The 23,596-nt window shown below is 37.3% G+C and overlaps 5 protein-coding genes across 6 annotated transcripts in view; 3 read left to right on the top strand and 2 right to left on the bottom strand.

The window, feature by feature from the left end:
- Nucleotides 1–8: 8 nt before the first annotated feature.
- Nucleotides 9–3,333, bottom strand: LOC131428047 (uncharacterized). The gene is made up of 2 exons (XM_058591685.1): nucleotides 3,198–3,333; nucleotides 9–515 (listed from the first exon to the last, which is right to left on the bottom strand). Exons 1-2 carry the CDS (start codon nucleotides 3,257–3,259, stop codon nucleotides 155–157), a joined length of 423 nt encoding a protein of 140 aa, XP_058447668.1. The 5' UTR covers nucleotides 3,260–3,333; the 3' UTR covers nucleotides 9–154.
- LOC131428045 (protein-cysteine N-palmitoyltransferase Rasp) lies at nucleotides 2,821–5,206 on the top strand. The gene is made up of 5 exons (XM_058591683.1): nucleotides 2,821–3,272; nucleotides 3,335–3,618; nucleotides 3,675–4,417; nucleotides 4,471–4,688; nucleotides 4,741–5,206. The coding sequence occupies exons 2-5, from the start codon at nucleotides 3,519–3,521 to the stop codon at nucleotides 5,153–5,155; spliced, it is 1,476 nt and encodes a 491-aa protein (XP_058447666.1). The 5' UTR covers nucleotides 2,821–3,272; nucleotides 3,335–3,518; the 3' UTR covers nucleotides 5,156–5,206.
- Nucleotides 4,941–6,596, bottom strand: LOC131428048 (peptidyl-prolyl cis-trans isomerase NIMA-interacting 4). 2 transcript variants are annotated; one of them, XM_058591687.1, is made up of 3 exons: nucleotides 6,459–6,596; nucleotides 5,571–5,675; nucleotides 4,941–5,517 (listed from the first exon to the last, which is right to left on the bottom strand). In XM_058591687.1, the coding sequence occupies exons 2-3, from the start codon at nucleotides 5,662–5,664 to the stop codon at nucleotides 5,204–5,206; spliced, it is 408 nt and encodes a 135-aa protein (XP_058447670.1). In that variant the 5' UTR covers nucleotides 5,665–5,675; nucleotides 6,459–6,596; the 3' UTR covers nucleotides 4,941–5,203. The 2 variants fall into 2 exon arrangements, with proteins under 2 accessions (XP_058447670.1, XP_058447669.1); XM_058591686.1 differs by lacking the exon at nucleotides 6,459–6,596 and adding an exon at nucleotides 5,741–5,825.
- LOC131428044 (protein HBS1) lies at nucleotides 5,924–10,240 on the top strand. The gene is made up of 6 exons (XM_058591682.1): nucleotides 5,924–6,153; nucleotides 6,215–6,441; nucleotides 6,494–6,731; nucleotides 8,454–9,016; nucleotides 9,077–9,482; nucleotides 9,538–10,240. Exons 1-6 carry the CDS (start codon nucleotides 6,111–6,113, stop codon nucleotides 10,167–10,169), a joined length of 2,109 nt encoding a protein of 702 aa, XP_058447665.1. The 5' UTR covers nucleotides 5,924–6,110; the 3' UTR covers nucleotides 10,170–10,240.
- A 2,833-nt stretch (nucleotides 10,241–13,073) lies between these two features.
- Nucleotides 13,074–23,596, top strand: part of LOC131426912 (protein kinase C) — a 51,247-nt gene continuing 40,724 nt past the window's right edge. Inside the window, exon 1 of the mRNA XM_058589675.1 lies at nucleotides 13,074–13,914. Coding sequence (XP_058445658.1) covers nucleotides 13,764–13,914 — 151 coding nt within the window. The 5' untranslated portion in view covers nucleotides 13,074–13,763. The remainder of the gene's footprint in view (nucleotides 13,915–23,596) is intronic.

Genomic DNA, 23,596 nt, shown 5'->3' with positions numbered 1-23,596 from the left:
TTCGAATATTTGTCTTTGAAATAGTAAACTCGTACATATTTCTAGTAAAATTTAAGGTTAGTTGTAAAACACAAAAAAATATTTTGTATCTTTTACGCCTAAGAGTTTGAAATAAATTTATTTATTTGAAAACAAAACTGCACACTGTTTACGTTTACATTCGTAGATCTACTTTACTTCTGATGAAATGCACTGAAGGTAGAACAGTTTGCATTTCGCATTTACATCTGCTACCGGACACGAAATCGAAGGATCCAATTTTGTTACCGCATTTGAAACATTTGAACTTTCCCTTGGTCCACTGAGACCGTTCGATTTCCGCGTGCATCCAGTCGGAAAGGTGGTCCTCGTGAATAAAAAGCTCGTTGTTTTCGACCTCCGTTGCACATTGTAAATCGATGATAGTACCGGGGCTTTTCTGGTGGACGGCTAGTATATTTTGTATGTCTACGTCGATCAGCATATGGGAACACTTTTTGCATTTTACTTGCATTCTATCGTCATATAATACTACACTGTGGAGAATAGATCAGAAGAAACGTTTATGAATAATTTTGCACTTTGGAGTGATAGGTAGGTAAGTGACAAGTGAGATGACAAATTCGACAAAACTATCAGCCTTCTTCACCGTATCTGAAAAACGTTAACAATTAACCACAAAAAAATTTAGAAAAATAGAACAATTCACTATAGGTACACATTTACATATAACGTTGCTACCTTGGTTTGGTATTAATAGTTTAGAAGATGAACTACAACCTTCGAAAATAAGATGTGCTAACTTCTTTAACCTCGACCTAATCGGATTCTTATATTCGCACAATTGCTCTGTGCACTATGAATTGATTGCGTACTCCAGGGCATTTCTTCGCCAACTTTTCATTGCACCAAATTCACTGAACATGTTTTATGTAAAATTTTATTCAAGGTAGAATTAAAAATTAGTCTAGTTCGACCAAATGATAACACAAAATTAGCATCCGTTATGAGGTAAACTCGCTATAAACTCAGTATATCAGTTGGTACAAACTTTAAGCAACAATGAGATCTCCGGAAAAGTAGGGATACAGAAATGCATCTCAGAGAAATAAACAGTTTCCAAATATCTTTGATTGCTTGCAATACAGTCCACTTTAATCAAGTGTAGAGATAGCATCCGTCTGTCGTCTTAATTGTTTTATTGCTCCAGGAGAGTTCCACGGGTTGAAAAAGAAGAATACTTTAAATTATATATCGTATCCAATCTGTTTTTCGTTGGGTTTTGACAAAAAATACTTCAACTTGTGTTAAATGTTTTGTTATCCAAAATAGAAATTACGTTCTCACTTGAGAAATAGAATACGTGAAAAATCAGTGTCACCTTTCCCCGATTTGAATTGAACCCGGGCGCCAAATTTCCTCGGTACGCCACTGGTCCACAGTATGGCAAACCATTAATTTTGCACGCATAGAGAGGCCGATTCGACACAAAACTTATTATTTTAATTTATTTTTCACATACACTACCTTCAAATCGTTACTACTCGAAAACTGTTACTTGCATTTGGTCCAAAAAAAGTTGTGTAGATTTATTACGGAACTCTAGAAAATATACGCTTTTTAAAGAATTTGAAAACTATTCGAAAATATAAAATTAAAAAAGCAAATATTTGTTTTGCTAATATTCACATTTTAAACCTTATATTCAAACTTTTCAGGATTCCTTACCCGTTCTCAAGATAATTTGGTATGAAATTCAAGGAACTCAAGTTTTTGTATGCGCTGAAAAAAAAAGTTCACTGCTTTTTCATGAATTAAATTTAAAAAGAAACTTTCTGCAAGAACAATTTAGACATTCGTAACTTGTATTGTATTGTATTTTGTAATAAAAATAGTTATTCTAACACCAGAATATGATTCGAACGCTCAATACCAATAAATTTGCTCATAGTAACTTATCTTCTAGAAGTAACCGTTCTCAAATATTTTCACAGGAAATTTAAAGTAGTAAAGTGAGTATTTTGTTAAATTGCACAGTTGTACAAGTTATCGATAGTTGTATACTTCATTCATGTCTAAATATCTCGAGAACAGTTACTTCAAGAAGATTGGTATTTATTTATTACTCTTAAGCAGTGGAATCATATTCTAGTGCTTAAATATCTATTTTCCTTTAAAAAAAAGTTGAAGCTTTACAAATTGAGTTTTGGGCAGGTTAAAAAACACTCTAATTCTTCAACTAAATTCACAATAGTTTTCGAATCTTGAAAATGACCAAAGTCTTTGTTATTCTAGACTAAAGTTTAATTCAAGTGTGCGTGATGTGGTGAATAGGCTGATACTTAAATGAATAAAAAATGATTATCGAAAAAAACTTGAACGGTAAACATTGGATAATGGAAATAGTAAAATATATTTTATAAATTCTATGCAACTACTAAAGTGATAGTTTATTCTGGTGAAACTGGTACCACTGAAAATCAAAGTTTGTGCAACCGTGGTAACCGGTACTTTCTTGATGAACAATTCAACAGTCCCACGACAAAAGGGCCTAATTGCAAGTGAGAGCCTCTCTTTGTTTCCTTTTCTTTTGATTAATACGGAGCCATTACCGCAACTTCTTGAAAGTTTCCAAAATAAATCGAAAGATTGTAGCTTTAACTTGAATGTTTTGTGAAGAGTAAGGCGTAAAATAAGAAATCAATTCGGTAAATCGTGAAAAAAAACTAAACAAAGAGAAACTGTCATTTGCAGTTAGGCCCTTTTGTCGTGGGACTGGCGAATTGCACTTCGTTGAGATGGATACGAACGTGTTAAGGACTTGTTGATATGATGAAAACGAGAAATCATTCTGCGAACGAAGCTTACTTCCAATAGACGTTTTTTTCTAACTGCGAGAGTAACGAATAGTACAAAACAATTTTATGCAGTTCATGAAAAAACTCCTATAGTTTCCACTGTGACTATTAATGCTCCCAAACCAACGAGAATACAATATGCTGAATCGATCCGCAAATTTATGTGAAACTACAAATCGATTCGTTTTAGAATTACATATCATCAAATTCATTGAAATATTTGAGGTTTACTGATGATTTCAATTCAAAGCATCATCAAATCAATAGAGGTGTACTGTCATGAAAAGTACAAAAGCTGCTGCATTCTGATTCTGATATTGTTAATAGTTTTTGATTGATATTCTTTCGAAAACGACTTACCACTTGGCTGAGAACGGCTGTTCCAATCGATGCACTACAGAAAGCACATGCAGTTTTTTCATAAATTAAACACAGGTTAGTAAAAAATTGATTTTAAAAAAGTGCTATGCTTTTACATTTTGTTTACGTTTTTATAGTAATATCCGGGGAATGAAAAGATGTAGTGGTGAAACTAACGGTATAACGTGTGTGCGTATCGTCGGCTTGTTTACGTTCATTATGTGTCATTTTCATTCATGGCGATAAAAAAGTGTTTACCCCGTGCTTGGATTTAGTCCGACAAATCAAATAAACCGTTGCAAAATAGCGGAGATAGGAGCTATGGGATCGTTTCAAATATCATTTGATTCAGCTCTTTGCGTAATTTTCTACGTTACATGTTTACTTTATTCTTTCTATAAAAATTATGAAATCAGCAACGGTAAGCAGTAGTTTTCTTGTTTAATAGGAATGTTTATCATGCGTTTCTGTTTCTAGATGGACTTCAAAACTTCTATTATCTCGAAGAAGGCTGGACAATTTTCAAAGGCCGCCGTCGCGATGATTACGACTGGGAATGGGAAATCTATAAAAAGTTCACTATTGACAATTCACTAATCTTCATATTTCACGTGGCTTTCTTTGAAATTATTCGTTATATGCGTTTCAAACATATTTCTTCAGCGTTAACATTGTTTGGATGTGGAGCAGTGCTTTACATCTACGGCATTAAAGTTTTAATAATTCTTCTCCTCCAAAACATAACATTTTTTGGCATCAGCCTGTGGGGCCGAAGTGTTTATCTTCTGTGGATCAAGGCGTTTTTGTGGATAGCAATCATTAACATCGTAAAAATTTTATATTTTTATGACCAACTGAACATTTTGCTTGATATAGACAACGATAAACTGTTAGAGTTTAGCATCATTATCTCGTGGAACGTTATAAAATGTACTTGTTTTTGTTTGGATAAAACCAAAACAAAAGACAGTAACGAACACTACCGACTGATTGATCTTCTGGGATATTCATTCTACTACCCTTTGCTTTTGTTCGGCCCGGTAATCATATATGATCGATTTAAAGAATGTCGAAAAATTGGTTGGTCTTTCGAAAGTTTGAACACACTGAAAAGAATGAAAACTTTGGCTTGGCGGCTTTTCGTGTGTTTCTTTTGGGCTCTTGTCATGGAAATTGGACAACATTTTTTCTACATCAACATCATTCAGTTGGAATTGAAGGTAAAGATAATAAATTTCATCAATGGCAACTATCAAGGTCAAGCTTTTTTCAGTTATTACAAAATACAAATCTATGGGTACTCTATGGATTAGGTTATCTCATGGGACAGTTCTTCTATATAAAGTACGTAATATTCTACGGCATCGGGATCGCATTCGGCAGTTTTGATGGTCTGGATATGCCACAGAAACCTATTTGCATCGGAAGAGTTCATCTATACTCTGATATGTGGAAGTTCTTCGATCGTGGTCTTTATGAATTTTTGTTCAGGTAAATTAAACTATCAATGCATATCGGTATTTAATTAAATGATTTTTTTTAGATATATCTATACTCAACTTTGCACAAAAACTTCGTCTGGCACGAGAAAAATTGTGGCAAGCTCTGTTACCTTCATTTTTATTTACATTTGGCACGGTCTGTATACGTTTGTTCTGATATGGTCAGCACTAAATTGGATTTGCATTGTTCTGGAAGGATTCGTAAAGAATATTTTCGGAATCAACTCAAAAATGGGAGCCATTGTAGGAACACATGTGTTTATTTTGTCTGTGTTGTCCAACTTTTTCTTTTTCGCTCGAGAAGAAGTCGGTTACATCTATATAAGGAGGACATATTACGAAAACCTTAGCAATTACTTGGTACTTTATGTTGTGGCATACTGTTTCTACCGGACTGGTGAATGGATCAAATCGGTCGAAAATAACCGAAGAAATCCTTTGAAAAAATGCTTCTAAACCATGCCTAGAATTTGCGCACAAGAGATAATAAAGCATCATTATTCTTTACTTCTTGCCCTCAACCATTATAATGTGATATCCAAATTTTGTTTTAATTGGCGGATCTGTATATTTCGGTGCATTTATTGTGGAAATTGGTAGCGCAAACGCAGCATCTTGGAATGGACCAACCATCGCTCCACGAACCTGCCATCCAAGATCACCCCCTTGACGAGCTTTATCTTCGCTATAGTTAGTTGCAACAACATTGAAATTCTGTCCTTCTTTCAGTTTTTCTAATGCTTCCAAAATTTTTCCTTGTTTCTCGCACAGAATATGGCGAACCTTGACGGCAGTACCACCCTTTTTTTCTTTTGCACCTGTTGAGAAAGTATTCTGTTAGACATAAATTATCTGTTTAAAACTAACTAACCATCATCTCCGCCACCGGCTGCAGCTTTTTTCCCACCGGCACCTTTGGCTGGGGCAGCCTTTGCATTACTTTTAGAATCTTTCTTCGGTGGCATTTTAATTTCAACTGTAGAAAAATGTAGACAATTTCAATTACAGCATGCAAGTTTTTAATAATCGGTAGATATCTACTAAGATCGTAATTTTATGACGAAACTACGTTAAATGATTGTATTTACAAAAACAAAAAGCAACTTTGTCGGAGTTATTATTCTTGTACGTTTCTAAAGGGCGTTGATGCATACGACATTAGCGACAACCAATCAAAATGCATCAGCTGCCGATGCATGCTTTTGCACTCTATCACTTTGACACTGACAGATTTTTACGTGCTATGAGATCGGTGGCTTTGTATTCCGTATTATATTTTAACATTTTAGGTATTTTCAACAAATTGTAAAAATAATACTCGGACGAAGTGCAGTTTTAATTTGAGTCAAATGAGTTTTGCATCAAAGGGCTAGTTTTTATTTGACAAGGTGTAATTGAAAATAGACTCAAAATGTCTCGTCATCGAAATGTCCGGACTATGAACTACGACGATGGTATCAATATCTATGCTTCGATTTTAAGAAAAGTTTTATTATTTAATGTCTTATTTCACAGAATATGACGACGATGATGACTACCAGTACAGTCACTCAGTAGAGGATGAATGTATATCTCCAACGGATGCTCAACAGTGGATTTACGATCGTGCTAAGGGGCAACAAAGCATGTCAGCTTTTCTGGCAAACCACAGAGATATAGAGGAAGAAAATGCAGATGAATTGGAAGCAGATAGAGAACAATCCGAAGAAGAAAGACAAAAGTTACAACGAAGAGATTCAGAGGTTTGAGTTTATCATACCTTTATAATACGATTTATAAATTGTCTCCTTGCAGTGCTATCAAATGCCTCAACTGGACGAAGAAAATCGAGCACGGTTGGTGTCTTGCATGGAGGAAATAAGAAATATTATAGGCGAAACCACTACCGATCGGCAATTAGTTGAAGCTATCATGAAACACAACTACGATTTTAACAAAGCCTTAGACGACGTTCTGAACAGCAGCAAAACTCCTCCCACTCTTAGTCCTGCCGTGGTAGCAGCTAAAAACACTAAGGAACCTATTGGAAAAGGTGACTATTGATCGAGTTCTTTCAAGTAACTGTCGAGTTGACTGAGCAAAGTTGGATATTTCGCATAATTGCGTTTACTGAAATTTCACAACATTCAGTAAAGTGTTGGTCGTGTTGCCAGATATAATTCCAATTCTTCAACTTATATATCGGGTTAATAAATATTTCATAAAGAATTGTAATGTACAGAATTAGCTGGCAACAATGCGAAGCGACTTATCAACTCAGCTTGGTCATATTTAACACGCGCTTGTAACAAATTTGCCATCAGTTGAGTGTTGTCAACTTTAACGAATTTTCATTTTTTTTTTGCATTTGCTATATTTGATGGGCGCTTTGCTTGGATTGCTTATGCAAGGTAAGATTATCAAGATTTTCAAATATCTAAGTTATCCATCGACCAGGAACCTAGTTTAGTTACACAAAATAAGCCTCGATTCAACATTCCTTCCGTTCGTTTCGATAGCAGTGTAGCAGCAGCGTCGTCAAGTTTCAAAACAGACAGCAACCTTAATGATTTGTTAAAGTCTCGCATAAAGCAACAATCCATGCTGAATAGTGAGAGTGATTCTGAGAAAAGCGAAGAGGATTATTCGGGGCGTTCACTTTTGCCTAAACTTTCCGATCTTTCGCTTAACAGTGATAGTGGTGTAGCTTCTTCATCTCCTGCAGAAAGTACATTTGCAAATCTCACCGATTTAGCTCGCTTTCGTCTGCAAACCCAAAGTGGAACACCTGTTGGAAGTCCACTTAAAACCCAAACTAGTGGTTTCAAAATTCCTAATTTATTCAATACACCTTCTATTGGACAACCCCCTGGACTAAGCATAGGTTCCAGTAAAAAGTCGAACAAATTGCTCGGCAAAGACGATTGGATAATAGATCTCAGGTCGGCGTTAGTAAAAGATAAGTCGGAAATTTCTTGCCGTCGAAAAACTGCTAATAAGTTAGGTAGTGTTGGGGACGTGGAACCGTTTAACTACGGTTTCATCGATTGCGACATCGTGGAAATCAAACCGGTTATCGACGAATATTGCAATATCGATTCCAGTGCGGTCTTGGACCGAGAGTTGTCCAATAGAACATTAACCTCGTCTGAGTTTGCCAGAGTGTTATGTCTTCGGTATCATAAACGAAGCATAACGCGAGTTCGACACGGTTTCGTTAACAAACCGAGAATAGTGCCTTTCCGATTTGATGTTCTCTCGCCAGATGATGTAGTACTGGAGCATTTAAAAAAGTTCAAAAGATAGTTGGATCAGTGTGTAGTACTAGAAACATTTTTTCCGATTTAGGAATTTTCGATCGAGGTTTATTTTACCACTATCAGGATATTATTCATTTTCGGTGTATTACATAGTTTTTGTTTTGTATATTCAGTATTTAATATTTCAAATCATATCTTATAAATATTGTCTTTGTGTTTTTGTAACAATAAAAAATAAATCAAAAACTTTAGCAGCATTACCGCTTATGAGTTTCTCTGAAGCTACTAATTTGCGAATGTAATTGGTTCACTAACCTCTTCTTCATCTTTTTGAATTGAACCATGTTATTTGAGTTATTTTGGGTTATTTATTCACCTATCATTCAATGACAATGACTATATAAACGATGCTCATGTTTTCATTAGTAAATGATGAAATATGGATGAAACAGTGGTAGATGGTAGTATTTTCATTTAATTTTCGATATGTTTCCTATAACATTCATATTTCTCAGGAATAAGCGATCTATTATTTGAGAAATCAGATAAAGCGCTCGGCCGAGATACGTCATTGTTGACAACCGCTGCTCCAGTTCCAGAAGCTAACCAATCTACCATTCTCGTAACACCAAATACGAAAAAGCTAGGCGTAACTTTGGGATTCGAGATAAGCAGTCCACGAATGCAATCTCCGTCCGTTTCCGGACGTAACACACCTGAGATCGGCGAAGATGGCAAACAGCAGCAGCAGCAGCAGCAAGTTCAGAAACCTCTTCCGAGGGAATTACAGCGTAATGCTCAGGAACTGTTCAACAAGGAACGGGGAGCCGATAAGCAACACATCCATATGGTTGTTATTGGTCATGTTGACGCCGGTAAAAGTACATTAATGGGACACCTATTGTGCGACATCGGCCATGTTTCACAACGAGCAATGCACAAAAATGAGCAGGAAAGTAAAAAGTTGGGCAAGCAGAGTTTTATGTACGCATGGGTACTAGATGAAACAGGAGAAGAACGGGAACGCGGCATAACTATGGATGTGGGTAGTTTAAGGTTTGAAACAGACAGTAAACAGGTTAGCTATCATTAAACATGGATCGGCACCAACTGTTGTAATTAACAATGTATGTTCTAGATAACACTTCTGGACGCGCCTGGTCACAAGGACTTTATACCGAATATGATATCAGGAGCAAATCAAGCTGATGTTGCACTGCTGGTTGTGGATGCCACCAGAGGGGAATTTGAAACTGGGTTCGAACAAGGTGGCCAAACGCGAGAACATGCTTTACTAGTACGTTCGCTAGGGGTTAATCAATTAGGTGTCGTAATTAACAAACTGGACACAGTGAACTGGTCGAAGGAGCGTTTCGATGAGATTGTTAGTAAGTTGAAAGTCTTCCTCAAACAAGCCGGATTCAAAGATTCTGATGTGACGTACGTTCCATGCTCCGGTTTGACTGGACAAAATTTAGTTAAGGTCCCAACTGATCCTGAATTACTGAAGTGGTATAAAGGACCAACTTTACTCAAAGTGATTGGTAATTTCCATTCAAACATTATCAACATAAAATTTTATTACTTTCTCACTTGTAGATTCCTTCAAAACTCCGGAGCGCTCGGTTGACAAACCTTTTCGTATGTCTATATCCGATATCTTCAAAGGTACCGGCTCCGGATTTTGCATCTCTGGTCGGATAGTATCCGGCGTGATTTGCGTCAATGACAAAGTGTTAATTTGTCCCAGTAAAGAGCAAGCGGTTGTCAAGAACATCGCAATTGACGAGGTGCAATACACAACCTGTTTCGCTGGCGATCAGGTTTCCATCACCCTGGCGAACGTGGACGTGACCAACATAGCGATCGGATTTTTACTTGGCGATATTTATAATCCGATTCCACTGGCAACACGAATCCGTGCTCGAATCGTGGTGTTCAACATCAAAGTTCCAATCACAATGGGTTTCCCAGTGCTTCTGCATCACCAATCACTCATCGAACCAGCAATAATATATAAATTGAAGGCACAGCTGCACAAAGGAACCGGCGAGGTAGTAAAAAAGAATCCTCGTTGCTTAGGCAATAATTCGTGTGCTCTAGTTGATATTGAGTTTCAACGACCTATCGGTATGGAACGATACTCAGACAGCAAGGAGCTGGGAAGAATTATGCTTAGAGTTAGTGGAGTGACGATCGCCGCTGGTCTTGTTACCGACATTGTAAAATGAGGTAGACCCTTGAATGTTGTCTTGGATGTCAAACATTTGCAATACAATAAACTCGAAAAATCCAACAGTTACCCCAGACCCCTTCGATTGCTCATATCACATTTCTTTTTCTTGGAGAATAGATATAATGTTGAAATTATTGACACAGATAGCATATCTGTCATTTTCGCTTCATGCCAAATCTAACCCAGTTTCCACCCTAACTGCTGTCAAACCGTTTGATTGAAACCAGTTTCGAACCTAGTTTCAACGTTGTTGAAGTAAGAATCGAGTCAGTTTCAAATCTAATTCTTATATCGGGTGTCCTCACATTCCCTTTGCTAAGTGCGAGCCCAACCCAGTTTTGTAAAAAGTGTTTACTTTATAAAACTACTCTGGGCCAGTTTCAGTTTTCTCAGGTTGCAGCCCATTTGAGATAGTCATTTGGAATAATACCATTTGACATAACAACGTTTGGCATAAAGTCATTTGGCATAGTATTGAGTTGGCATAATGGTCATTTGGCATAACAAAATTTGTCATAATAATTATTGGATTCGATAATTATTGGACTTTTGCAAGGAAAATTCGAACGAAATATGTGCATTTATTATGGAATATTTCGATACTATTGGCTGAAAGTTTTTTTTTCAATTCTGTAGTCATTTTGTCGCTATTATTTTATATAAGCAACTAACTCATGGGTGTACGTTATTTGGTCGAAATTTGTTTGGCGTAACTTTGTATGGGCATAAATTTGTTGAGCATACATTCGTTTGGCATAACTTTGGATTGGCATAAACTTGTTTGGCATTAGGCTATCTGACAGCTCACTTACAACCACAAATGCAAATGAGATTGGTTTGTTTTCATCAGGAAACGAATGCATTAAACACAGTTCAGACGATCAATCAACTTCGGTCGACGTCCAGATTGGTTTATTAATTTTATTTAGCCGAATATTGCTCACGTATCCGACGTTAAAAAGTTCCGCGAACTTGATGTAGTGTCCTTTCATATGAATTGCTTACAATTAATGTTGTTGTTCCGTAATCGTTCCATTAAGGTGACAGCCGCTTGATGCTGCGTGTGAATCGCTTTTACATATTGTTTTGTTTTCATCAGGAAACGTGTTGGCCACCCATTTTTCAGTAGGGCCACCGTTCATTTTTCACCGGACATAGAAACCTCAATAGAATAAAGACATACTGTTACATTTAGCATAATTGTTGTTTGGTATAATTTCAATTGTGCGTATTTTCTTTAAATATTCGATTTATTCTAATTGCGTGATTCTTCTTGCGGACTTGTTGTCGTATGTTCGAATCCCGACCTGGAAGGATTCGTAGTGTCAGTAGAATCGTAGCACCAGTCATGCACTTTGAATCGGCTGCGAAGTCTGTTGAAACAGAAGGTTAAATTCCGCTACAGGAACGTAATACTAATGCTTTGCTTAGTTTTTTCTTGCGGACTTGAACATGCACCCTTTTCCCCGGTCAACCCAGAGCTAGGTGCTGTCCCTTGGCCCTGCATAGATAGCCGCAGTTTTATTTTATTTTTATTTTCTATTTTTTATATTACAAGTACAAGACATAACGCAGCCCGAGTCGTCCAATCACTAATCGGAAGCGATTGTCTCTAGCAAGGAAACCTGTTATTCAAACGTGTTTTCGGCCTTTTGCGCTTCAACTTTTTGTTGCAACGTTACGTTTCGTCTTCGACTAATCAGTGCATCAGCAGATTATGTTGGACTGCTGACGAATCAACATAATCCGCTGAACAGACGAAAAGTTAATGCAAGACACTTTTCTATTACACACGAGTGTAACGTCTAAACTCGGATAAAACAAAATATTCTTGAAGGCTCAAAGAAAAAGAAACAGATAACTAAAAGAAACTCCTGCAATTGAGGTCTTCTACGACATGGAAGCAGAAACTCAGTGAATCTATTCTTGGCTACATTTTTTTGCTGTCGCATGATTCTACACGGTTTTTTGGCTGGTCCCGTCCGGAGAAAGATCTCCCATTGGATCGCAGTTCCCATAAAAAAAACTGGACAAAAATTTCGAATGAAAAAAACCGGACACGGATTGAGCAATGCAAAAATCGTCATCAGCGCTTAAAGCAGTTGAAATTGAACTACCATCTCCGCCTAACAAGTCAATTTAAACCACTCAGAATATGCAAAATTTACACTACTTATCCAATGTCCAATATCACTTCTGACGTCTCGCGCGGCAACAAGTGACCACAAGTGAACATTAAATTTTAAGGTTTTCTGGTTTTTACATATTTCTCATTGAACATTAGAAAAGGTCCCAAGCGCAAATGATAGTTTCTTTTGGTTTACTTTCTCTTTCTATTATTACGACAAATTCCAGTAATTTCCAACATATTTAACAGTGCATATCGAAAGTTGATGGTTTTTGCTATTATCCTATGTGAAGTGTTAGATGGAAAGATTACTGATTGTACCGTAATACTCGAAAGAGAAAGTAAACAAAGAGAAACTGCAATTTGCAATTAGGACCTTTTCTCGTGTTTGTCTTCATTTCACGTTTCATCTTCGCCTCATCAGCGTTTATCTTTGACATAACGGCCTTATCAAGTACAATATTTGTTGCCGATAAAGTAGAAAATGTGTCACATCAGTAAATTTGACAGCGCTGTCAAGATGTCACAACCAGCACATCTGTCACAAGCAGACGTCTTCTACGACACCTGTCAGTGCCTAAGTAAACTAATCCAAGGTTGTTGAGAGCAAGCGTGTCTGCGGTGATGAGAATCATGCCGTGTGCCATCCCATGATTGTATACTCGGAAAGTATTACAGCTTTGGAAACACACCAAGAGAAGAAAGTGTGTTTTGATTCGCTAGAGAGAAATTCCTCAATACTCGTACCCTTGCACGAAACATTCTTGCTTTCATGAAAACTTAAAACCACACTCAACTACACGAATGCCAATAGAGACAAACACCACACCACAGTGGGATGTACGTTTACGATGAGTTTCATTCATAGTCATATTAGTACCAGGTAGAACTTACACGCTGGGGTAATGATCTCTGGTATGCTGTAGCAAAAAAGTGAGCTATACATTCCTGTTTCTCCGAGCAAATAGTGTTCTTTTCTCGCTCTCAGACAGTCATCAGTACGTTTTCTTCTAAGCCTATCAGTCAGTCGATGTAAAAAGGTTTGATGGTGCAGAAATATGTATGAAAAGTGAAAAAATCGACTTTTTCTCCTCTGGATCGAAAGAGAAAAAGTAGAAGGATATACACGCAAAAGGAAGAAAAATATCCATTTCTTGTGATAGGCATTAGATATTTTGGGTTTTTTCTCAATGTGAAAGTGATTTAATTTTGTAGTAGATTCGATGCAATAAAAATTCGCAGCAAGTAGAAATTTACGTGGGATACAGATAAGTATCTCGTTCGGAAGTTGTGAGCCTGCACAGTGATAAAAAGTGTTGAGTGTAAAGAAGAAAGAAAGATAGCGAGTAGCAAAAACCAGTGCTGGATATCGATTTCGTTTACGATCATAAGAACCACTAGGATACAGGAACAACATTTGCATCTTTTCGCCCTGGAAACTAAGACTGCAAGGACAGGAAAATGTTTACGGGTACCCTCCGTTTGAAAGTCTGCGAAGCTTGCGGCCTGCGACCGACGGATTTTCAAACGCGACATACGATGACTTTTGGCAGACTGGGCGATCAACTCATCGATCCGTATGTCTCTATAGATGTTGACGAAAAATTCATAGGTAATATATTTCTATCATCTCTACGAGCAAACTTGGATGGAACTCCAAATTGCATAATTGACCTCCTTGAAGTTGATATTCTCTGGCTTGTTTCTTGATTCATGATGGACCTTGAAATAAAGAAAATTTTCCGCTGGAAAATTTTCATCTACTACAACTACGAAAAAGGAAAATGCAGGTTGGAAAAATGTCTTCCTCTCATATTGACATTTGAAAATCACGGCTGTAGTGTAAAATGAAAATGGCTGCCAGCTAGAGGGAAAATGGAAAAATGTATTTGGATGCATTGGGGGAGGAATTTTCTCACCACACGTTCCATACCACAGATTCCGTTTCGAACACCCCCGGAAGCGGACATATCAAATGTACCTTTGAATGAAGATGAGTTCTGACCTCATATCGATAAGGATTCCGAATGTGCTCGAAATGATAACGAAGAAAAATGTGTTCAGTTGTGAGCTCTGAAGGGATCGCATGGTCCTGGATTTTCCCAGCAGAGCGCAAAGTAGTAGTGCGAGGGGCTGAAGGAAAATTCTCCCTTTTGGAAAAGTCAGTGATTGCTTTGAAATGTTTGTTGATGTTGGAACGAGAGCGAGAGCGAGAAAAATGGGGACAGTATGCATGTACTGTGAGTTGGCTATGCTCAACACTCGAATACGGTCAATGTTGCCAGTCATCTGACAAGTTCAAATTATTGCCAAATAATGTTTTTTTACAAGTGCTGTTTGAAGTTTTCATCTCATGCACAAGTATTTTGGTCGAATTTCGTCTATAGGTTGATAATAGACAATGGGTCTCTTGAAAAAGAACATTGGAATTTTTATATATTGACATGTATCAGCTTTCTTTCTTACATTCTTAGCTTAGCACATTTATCATATGCATGATGCCCTAGAGAACGTCTCACAACAGGCCAGTGGTGTAGCACACAACAAATAGACGTGAAACACAACAATAAAAGAATATGCCTAATGAAACGTCAGAATAATAAGCAATGGTAATTGTTTTTCTTGAATGTCCACTCAAAACCTATTAAACAATATTCTTAATGCGTACTACCGAATGGGCGCTTCATATCTATTGTTGAATTATATCCATTCGGAGTTTTTATTATTATTATTATTATTCATATCATTGTCAGACACGAAGAAAGCTTCCAAAATTGTCTTACTTTCAAGGCTTATTGTATGTCACACTATCCCAAGTAACATTTTTAATATTTATAAATACTTGTAGCTGTCTTCAATGCTACATAATAAATCTTGCAATAAAACTTCAAACTCCACGAAAGCCTACTGAAAACCTCTATAAGAGCATGTTCCTGCCAAGTGGACCATTCTTCATAAGGTTTATAAATCAAATTGAAGAATCAGCATAAACCTGCTTTAAAACTCCAAATTCAAGAAAATTTTGAAACCAGCTTCACGATCAACATTAAATTTATTTGGATGGAATGAATTCCGCTATGAATAAACTGACGTTTTGATAATATTTTTCTTGACTATGGGTGTGTCATGTCTACTTTGAATGCAATCAGTAAGAATATATTAGACTTTTTTTACGAGTTTTAAGCTTTTTCCGAACGTAAAAACTTCATGCGCTTTTATTTTTATCGTGAATGTAAGGATAAAAATAAGAATTATAACTAATCGCCTTGAAATAAATGCGGTTTTTGCGAAAGTCTTCATGATTTATTATTTTTTGTGCTTCATCGTCATTTTTGTATAAAACTATTTCGTGGCGTTAAAACTTGTGCATACATGCTGAAAACGAATCATGAAAGTCCATCATATTCCCTCGTTTTTGCATTTCGAAATTTATTTGATGTCAATAAATGCTACGGTATAGAACATCATAATGGCGGCCATGAAATTTCCTTTAATGCAAATTACACTTAACCTAAGAAGCAATAAATCAAATAGCCTACAACTAATGTGTCATAAATGTACTTTAAAACCCTCAAATTTTCTCTGAGTGAAATTGTCATCCAATGAACACGCACACACACAAAACTAGATTTATGAAAGAATTTAACGGACAATAATGTTTTAAAGAAAATGTTTGGAAGCAATATTAAGAGTTCTAGTACAAATTGTTTTATTTTTAGTTCTGTTGTTAGTGTAGGTAAAGGGTTTCATAGAAGCTTTGAAAACTATGATATTACTGGTTAAAAGAGACACTTATTATAGTTGTCATAAAACAGGTAGTGATTGAAAAATCAATTATAAAACTCCTATAAATTATAATCAAAAGCATAAGGCATTCGAATTGTTACTTGGGTATGTTGCACATAATGTGTCGAATGCAATACGTAATCGAAATGAGTGTCTTTAGTCATCACTGAAAATTATTGTCTGATGCAATTTTATTGGTCACTCCTAGAATATTATTACTGAATAGAGAAATCTTGGAAGCCAAAACCTGAGCGATCATCCTTTCCATCATCTGTTGCTGAAGTTGAGCGGGATAATGCTTCCTTGGAAAGATGATCATCTCTGTTTCCGTTGCAGAAAATTCTAGCCCAATCTCTCTTGTTTGAAACTAAACCGGCTCTGCGAACGTCCCGCAGCAGAACTGCTTACAGTGCAGATTGATTCCATACTGAATCAATTTTGGTTAAGAGCTTACTTTTTACGTAATTTACTTTATAGCTTTTTCACAAATGAGCGGTTTCAACGGCCAAAAAAATAGCAAAATATAGAATTTTTAAATCGACTACTTCATTTCGGATTTGCATATTTTAGTGAAAGAATTATTAAAATGCTGTACGGGATTCGATTCTGGCATTCAGAAGAGCCAAATTGTGGAACTCTCAACGATATTGAACACTGTTCGGAGCATTCTTCTCGAACGCGAAGCATACAAATGCTGGCTTCATTCGCATTCGTTTGGTGCGAATTTCACACTGCAAAAAGTGCACAAAGCTAATCAAAGTAATCTATATCTGCACTAAATTGATGATTTTTATCTTCGATTTGCAAAGAAGCAATCTTTACAATTCTTTAGATAACATTTAGAGTCATTAAAAGGGCTGATTTAGCATAAAGTTGTCCTCTTTTCGTTGTATTTTGCATCAATGCAAACGACCAGCACCAGGATGACGCAGTCGGTGCAGCCCATGTCAGTGGAGTTTGTCTGAAAAAGCATCAATGGAACTTGTATAGAAAACTTATGTATTGCTTAAAATACAGATGCAATTTGCTGTTTAAGAACGAGAGCAATGTTAATATTAAAGCAACGCAACCATTTGCCTCTTTAACTTTTATGAAGCTAAACTGAGTATCGACGATAAACGACTTATAGGTGTCGAGACATGGAGAAACAATTGTTTCGAGCAATTGCCGAATGCAGGATAACATTGAAATGAGTTTTGATTGGAAGCTGATCTCGCCGGTTATTGAATGGTGATAACTTTCACTTGCTTCCAGCAGAGATGGCATTTCACCAGAGTGATACACGCTGGCGTCAGATTCTTGTCCACACCGAGGATGCAAAAAACGAAGCATCGCACAAAGAGGAAAGCGCACTTCTTCTCAGTGTCGAGTAGACAGCATTTGAGTATGTGCTTGTGGTTATAGCAGCTGATGCGAGTAAAATACATTCTTTTCGCATGAATCGCTCTCACGCGCTCTCGTCTAAATACACCCAAGTGACCACTGGCGCGTGATGGTGAGCGAACACTTCTGTGAACTTCAATTAATAGAGAGTAGATCTGGCCATGCTATGAAAAATTTGCAAGGAAAACCGAAAATTTTAACGATAAATTGTTTTATTTTGGCTTCCAGGCAGGTGGAACAATATTTTGCTAAAAAAAACGGTTGAACAATTTTATCAAGCGTCTTGTAAATTCTTCACCAAGTTGAACTTATTTTTTCCATACCAGGAACAAAGTACTTTTTTTTTTTTTTTTCATAAATACGTTTATTTCATAGGCAATATACATAAGTTTTTCTTCGCCGTGGCATCCACAATACATAGTAGTTTAAACCTAATACATTTCGAATATCATATTAGTATGTTGGTACTCATTAGTTAATCTAAACACTGTTTTTATCAAGCGAGTTGCTATTTTAAATTACATTAAATAAAATACATTTATTTTGTACATGATCTTATAACTATTTCAGGATTGTTTGTATCAGTTCACCACTTATATTCAATATCCTATAGTTGGCTATTGGTTGAACTCATGGAAGAGAAAACAGTTTAACATAAAATAAAATTTAAATTGGAACTCCAATGGATTTAATGAAATGATAAAGAAGTTTCATGTATGGAAGGTCACGACAAGCAAGAATGTCGCGAACTGGGACATTGGATAGTCTACCTTGGGTACGCAAGGAATTTATTAGTTGAGATCTGACATCACGAAACTCCACGCATGTCCAAACAACATGGTCAATATCGCGGTAACCTTCGCCGCAAGCACAATGATTAGTCTCGGAAAGTCCAATTCGAAGGAGATGTGCATCTAACGTGTAGTGATTGGACATGAGTCTGGACATCACACGAATGAAATCTCTACTCACATCCAGTCCCCTGAACCATGCCTTTGTCGATATTTTAGGAATAATTGAGTGCATCCACCGACCCAGATCATCTTTATCCCAAGAAGCTTGCCAGCTGGCAAGTGTTCTTTGGCGAGACGCGCTATAGAATTCGTTGAAAGCAATCGGTCTCTCATAAATTTCACCCTCAATAGCACCACGTTTGGCTAAAATATCGGCTCTTTCATTGCCTGGAATGGAGCAATGAGCCGGAACCCAAACTATTGTGATTAGATAATTATTATTCAATATGTCGTTCAGACACTGTTTTATTTTACCCAAGAAAAACGGTTCATTTTTGCCAGCAGCGTTTGAGCGAATGGCTTCAATTGCACTCAGACTATCTGTGAAGAGGAAATAATGGTTTGGAGATAATGTGACGATTACATTCAAGCTATAATGAACTGCTGCTAACTCTGCTATATAAACAGATGCAGGTTCTTGAAGCTTGAATGAGGCCGAAACATTATTGTTGAACATACCAAACCCTGTCGCTTCTTCCATTCGCGATCCGTCCGTGTAAAACATTTTCTCAGAGTTAATATGCCTGAACTTACTTGAAAATATTTTTGGGATTTCCATAGAGCGTAGGTGGTCCGGGATTCCACGCACTTCGCGCTGCATGGATGTGTCGAAAAATAAAGTTGAGTCAGGTACATTTAGGAGGCTGACACGGATAGGAATATATCTTGAAGGGTTGATTTCCTGTGACATATGGTTAAAATATACTGTCATGAATTTTGTTTGAGATCGAAGCTCGACTAGTCGTTCGAAATTATTAATTACCATGGGATTCAGCACATCACATCTTATTAGCAGGCGTGATGAAAGCTCCCAAAATCGATCTTTTAATGGAAGAACTCCCGCCAGAACTTCAAGACTCATTGTATGTGTCGAATGCATGCAGCCTAAAGCAATTCGCAAACAACGGTACTGAATTCGCTCAAGTTTGATAATATGAGAATTTGCAGCGGAACGAAAACAAACGCATCCATATTCCATCACTGAAAGTATCGTTGTCTGATACAATTTTATTAGATCTTGCGGATGAGCACCCCACCAAGACCCTGTTATTGTTCGAAGAAAATTTACTCTTTGTTGGCATTTCGTTATCAGATACCTAATGTGTCCTCCCCACGTGCATTTGGAATCAAACCACACCCCGAGGTATTTGAAAGTCAAAACCTGTTCGATTATTCTTCCCATCATATGAAGCTGAAGTTGCGCGGGATCATGCTTTTTTGAAAAGACGACCAGCTCTGTTTTCTCCGCAGAGAATTCGATACCAAGATGAACAGCCCAAACGGACAATTTATCTAAGGTATCTTGCAATGGTTTTTGCAGATCAATAGCTTTGGATCCAGTAACTGAAACCACGCCATCATCTGCCAATTGTCTTAGTGTACATGGGGTTACTAGACAGCTGTCAATGTCATTCACGTAAAAATTATAGAGGAGCGGACTGAGGCATGAGCCTTGCGGGAGACCCATGTAGCTAATTCTGATTGTTGCCAAATCGCCATGTGAAAAATGCATGCGTTTCTCTGACAAAAGGTTGTGCAAATAATTATTTATAACCGCTGGGAGTCCATGTTGGTGGAGCTTGTCTGAAAGAACATCAATGGAAACTGAATCAAATGCTCCTTTAATGTCTAAAAATACAGATGCCATTTGTTGCTTTTGAGCGAAGGCAATTTGGATGTCAGACGAAAGTAATGCAAGGCAATCATTCGTCCCTTTATTTCTACGGAAGCCAAACTGAGTATCTGACAACAAACCGTTCGTCTCGACCCAAGTGTCGAGACGTCGTAGAATAATTTTTTCGAACAATTTTCTGATGCAGGACAACATCGCAATGGGTCTATATGAGTTGTGATTGGAAGCTGGTTTCCCCGGCTTTTGAATGGCGATAACTTTCACTTGTCTCCAGTCAGGTGGAACAATATTTTGCTCAAGAAACTTGTTGAACAATTCCAACAAACGTCTTTTTGCGAGGTCGGGCAGATTCTTCACCAAGTTGAATTTAATTCTGTCCAATCCAGGAGCGTTATTGTTACAAGACATGAGTGCTATGGAAAATTCCATCATTGAAAAGGGGCTATCAATGGAATCATCATTTGAAGAAGACTCCCTAACAATGCTATGCGTAGGAACGGAATCTGGACAAACTTTCCTCGCAAAATCAAATATCCATCGATTCGAGTACTCCTCACTCTCATTTCCTACGTTACGATTCCTCATTCGTCTGGCCGTATTCCAAAGAGTGCTCATTGAGGTTTCTCTTGACAAACCTTCCACAAAATGTCTCCAATAGCTGCATTTCTTAACCCGAAGTATGTTCTTGTACTTGGTTTCTAAAACCAAGAATTTTTCAAAATTCTGAGGAGTTCCTCCTCCTCGTTTTAAAAACGTCTTGAAAGCATTTTGTTTCGCGTGTTTAGCATCTGAGCACTCTTTGTCCCACCAAGGATTTGGAGGTCTTCTGTTAGACGATGGACCAAGAAATCGTTTGGTTTGGGCTTGTTCTGCGGCCTCCAGAATCGAACAAACGAGGAAGTCATATTCTTCAAGTGGGGGAAGCTCTTCCATTGAAGTTAAGACACTTGAAATATTACTTTGGTATTTAATCCAGTCAATATTTTTTGTCAAATCATATGGAATATTAACTGAATTAGCAATGCCTTTGTTACTGCTAATTGAGATGATGATTGGTAAATGATCGCTACCATGTAAATCAGGAAATACTTTCCAGGTGCAATCTAGTCGAATTGAAGTCGAACAAAGAGATAAATCTAATGCACTTGGACGTGCAGGAGGTCTTGGGATCCGTGTCATGCTACCCATATTTAGTACCGTCATGCTAAAATTGTCGCAAATATTATATATTAGAGATGATCTGCTATCATTGTAAACGGAACCCCACATCATTCCGTGCGAATTGAAATCTCCTAAAATCAAACGTGGAGCAGGAAGGGCTTCGACAATTTCATTAAGCTGTCGTTGTCCAACTTGAGCTCTTGGAGGAATATATACCGAAGCAATGCAAATGTCCTTTCCTTTAATGTTTATTTGACAAGCAACAACTTCTATACTAGAAGTCGAAGGAATGTTTAATCTATAAAAGGAATAACATTTCTTAATTCCTAAAAGCACTCCACCATACGGGGAGTCTCTGTCGAGACGTATAATGTTAAAGTCATTAAAATTTAAGGCTATGTTTGATGTAAGCCATGTTTCGCACAAAGCAAATACATCACATTTTTGACTATGCAACAAAACTTTAAATGAATCAAGTTTTGGCATGATGCTTCGACAATTCCACTGCAGGACAGTGATTGAATCATTTGCGGCAGATGATAAATTATCCATCAAATGATACAAAACCTGTAAGAGCTGGCCATTGAGCTGATAACTGTTTCAAAAAAGTTCTAGCTATTGGAAGGAATGCTGTTATGATGGTCTTTAGAGGTTCAGAAATATTGAATGCAGCGAAAATCCATTCTACAATTTCCGAAAATTTCAGTAATCCTGTTGGTGAATGTGAAATGGAGCCCACTGGATTATTGTCTTTTCTTGAGCTAGTTCCTGGATTGGTTTGTGAATTTGACAAACCAGGAGGCACAGTTTTTGGTTTTAAATTTGGCTTTTTAGCTTTAACACGGGGATCTTTTTTTGAAGGTATAATTTTAGGTGTCTTTTTTGGTATTTTGTGGTTTGTTAATCTCCTCTTAACAGACCCTTGAGGAGTGACAAACGAGGTATCTTCACTATTTCCGTCAGAGTCAGATTCCTCTGGCTCCGCAAGATTTGAAAAACCGTTTTCGGTTTCCAAAGGGGAGACATGTATGACCGTTTTGAGCATTTCTGCATATGTGCGCTTAGACCGTGCTTTTAAAGAAAGCTTCATTTTGTCTTTACGCAGCTTAAATGCAGCGCACACTGAAAGATCATCATGAGGGCTTTCCCCACAATAAACACATTTTTCAACATCTTTATCGCAAAGATTATCCTTATGAGGCCCTTGACATTTGATACATTTGGACTTATTACTACAGTAAGTAGCTGTATGTCCGAATTTTTTACAGTTCGTGCAATTCATAACATGCGGTACGAAAAGCCGAACAGGAAGACGAATTTTATCGATATAGACATGGCTAGGCAATGCAGATCCGGCAAATGTTACGCGAAACGAATCTGAGGGACGATAAGACTTTTTTCCATCGACAATAGATGCTGAGTACAATTGTTTGCACTCGAGTATCTTAACTCCCTCAAGCATGGAGTTTTTAAAACGGCCAACTCCATTTTTAAGTAAATCATCTGCTGTCAGACTTGCTTCAGTCACAACACCGTCAATTTCTACCTCCTTCGATGGAATGTAAACTCGATATTCAATAGCAAATAATTTACAGGTTACAATATCGTTTGCCTGTTTCAAGTCGTTAACTACAACTCGAATTTTATCTCTATTAACCTTACAGATTTCTTTAACTTCAGAGAAATGTGATGTCAAATCCTTTGTAATTTGCATCAAGTTTAAAATCTTTTCTTTTTTTCGAAGATAGACTATCCATGGCCCAGTGGTACCCTGTGGATAATGTTTAGCCCTCGGAGTATTTAAACTTTTACTAGTATCCGGAATCGGATTCGGATGATCTTCCATGAGATCATCCATTACATTAAATTTTTTTTGTAAATTAATAATACCAAAATAAAAACTTATGTTTAGTAAAATTTCAGATATAAGAAATAAAAAATAAATTAAATTAAATCTACCTTGTAGCTGATGTCTCTGTTCCTTTATCGTGAAGAACGACGTGAAGCTCTTCCAACGATTTCCAATTGGCAGTCTTTTGCTGTTTCCAATTGGCAGTCTTCTGTCGTTTACTGCTATCTCAGTTGCTCTGCCGTCGTTGTGAACACCACTGCACTTGCTGTACCTGACCCCAGGTACAGTGCTTTTGCTCTTGGTGGCGATCAAATGCGATGCTTGCAGTGTAGCACCTCGCGATATATGCCGTCTCTTTTGATCCTACGCAGCGTACAAATTCTGGTACCTGGTAGATCAGCACTGGGTTGCTTTAGCACCTCTGTGCCTTTGCACCCCTTCGTCTTCGCACCTTTATGCGATGGCA

Source organism: Malaya genurostris, chromosome 2 (genome assembly GCF_030247185.1).
Source record: "Malaya genurostris strain Urasoe2022 chromosome 2, Malgen_1.1, whole genome shotgun sequence".
In the NCBI taxonomy this organism is placed as follows: domain Eukaryota; kingdom Metazoa; phylum Arthropoda; class Insecta; order Diptera; family Culicidae; genus Malaya; species Malaya genurostris.
Note: the sequence above shows the minus strand (reverse complement) of the source record. Positions and strands in the feature narration are given on the sequence as shown.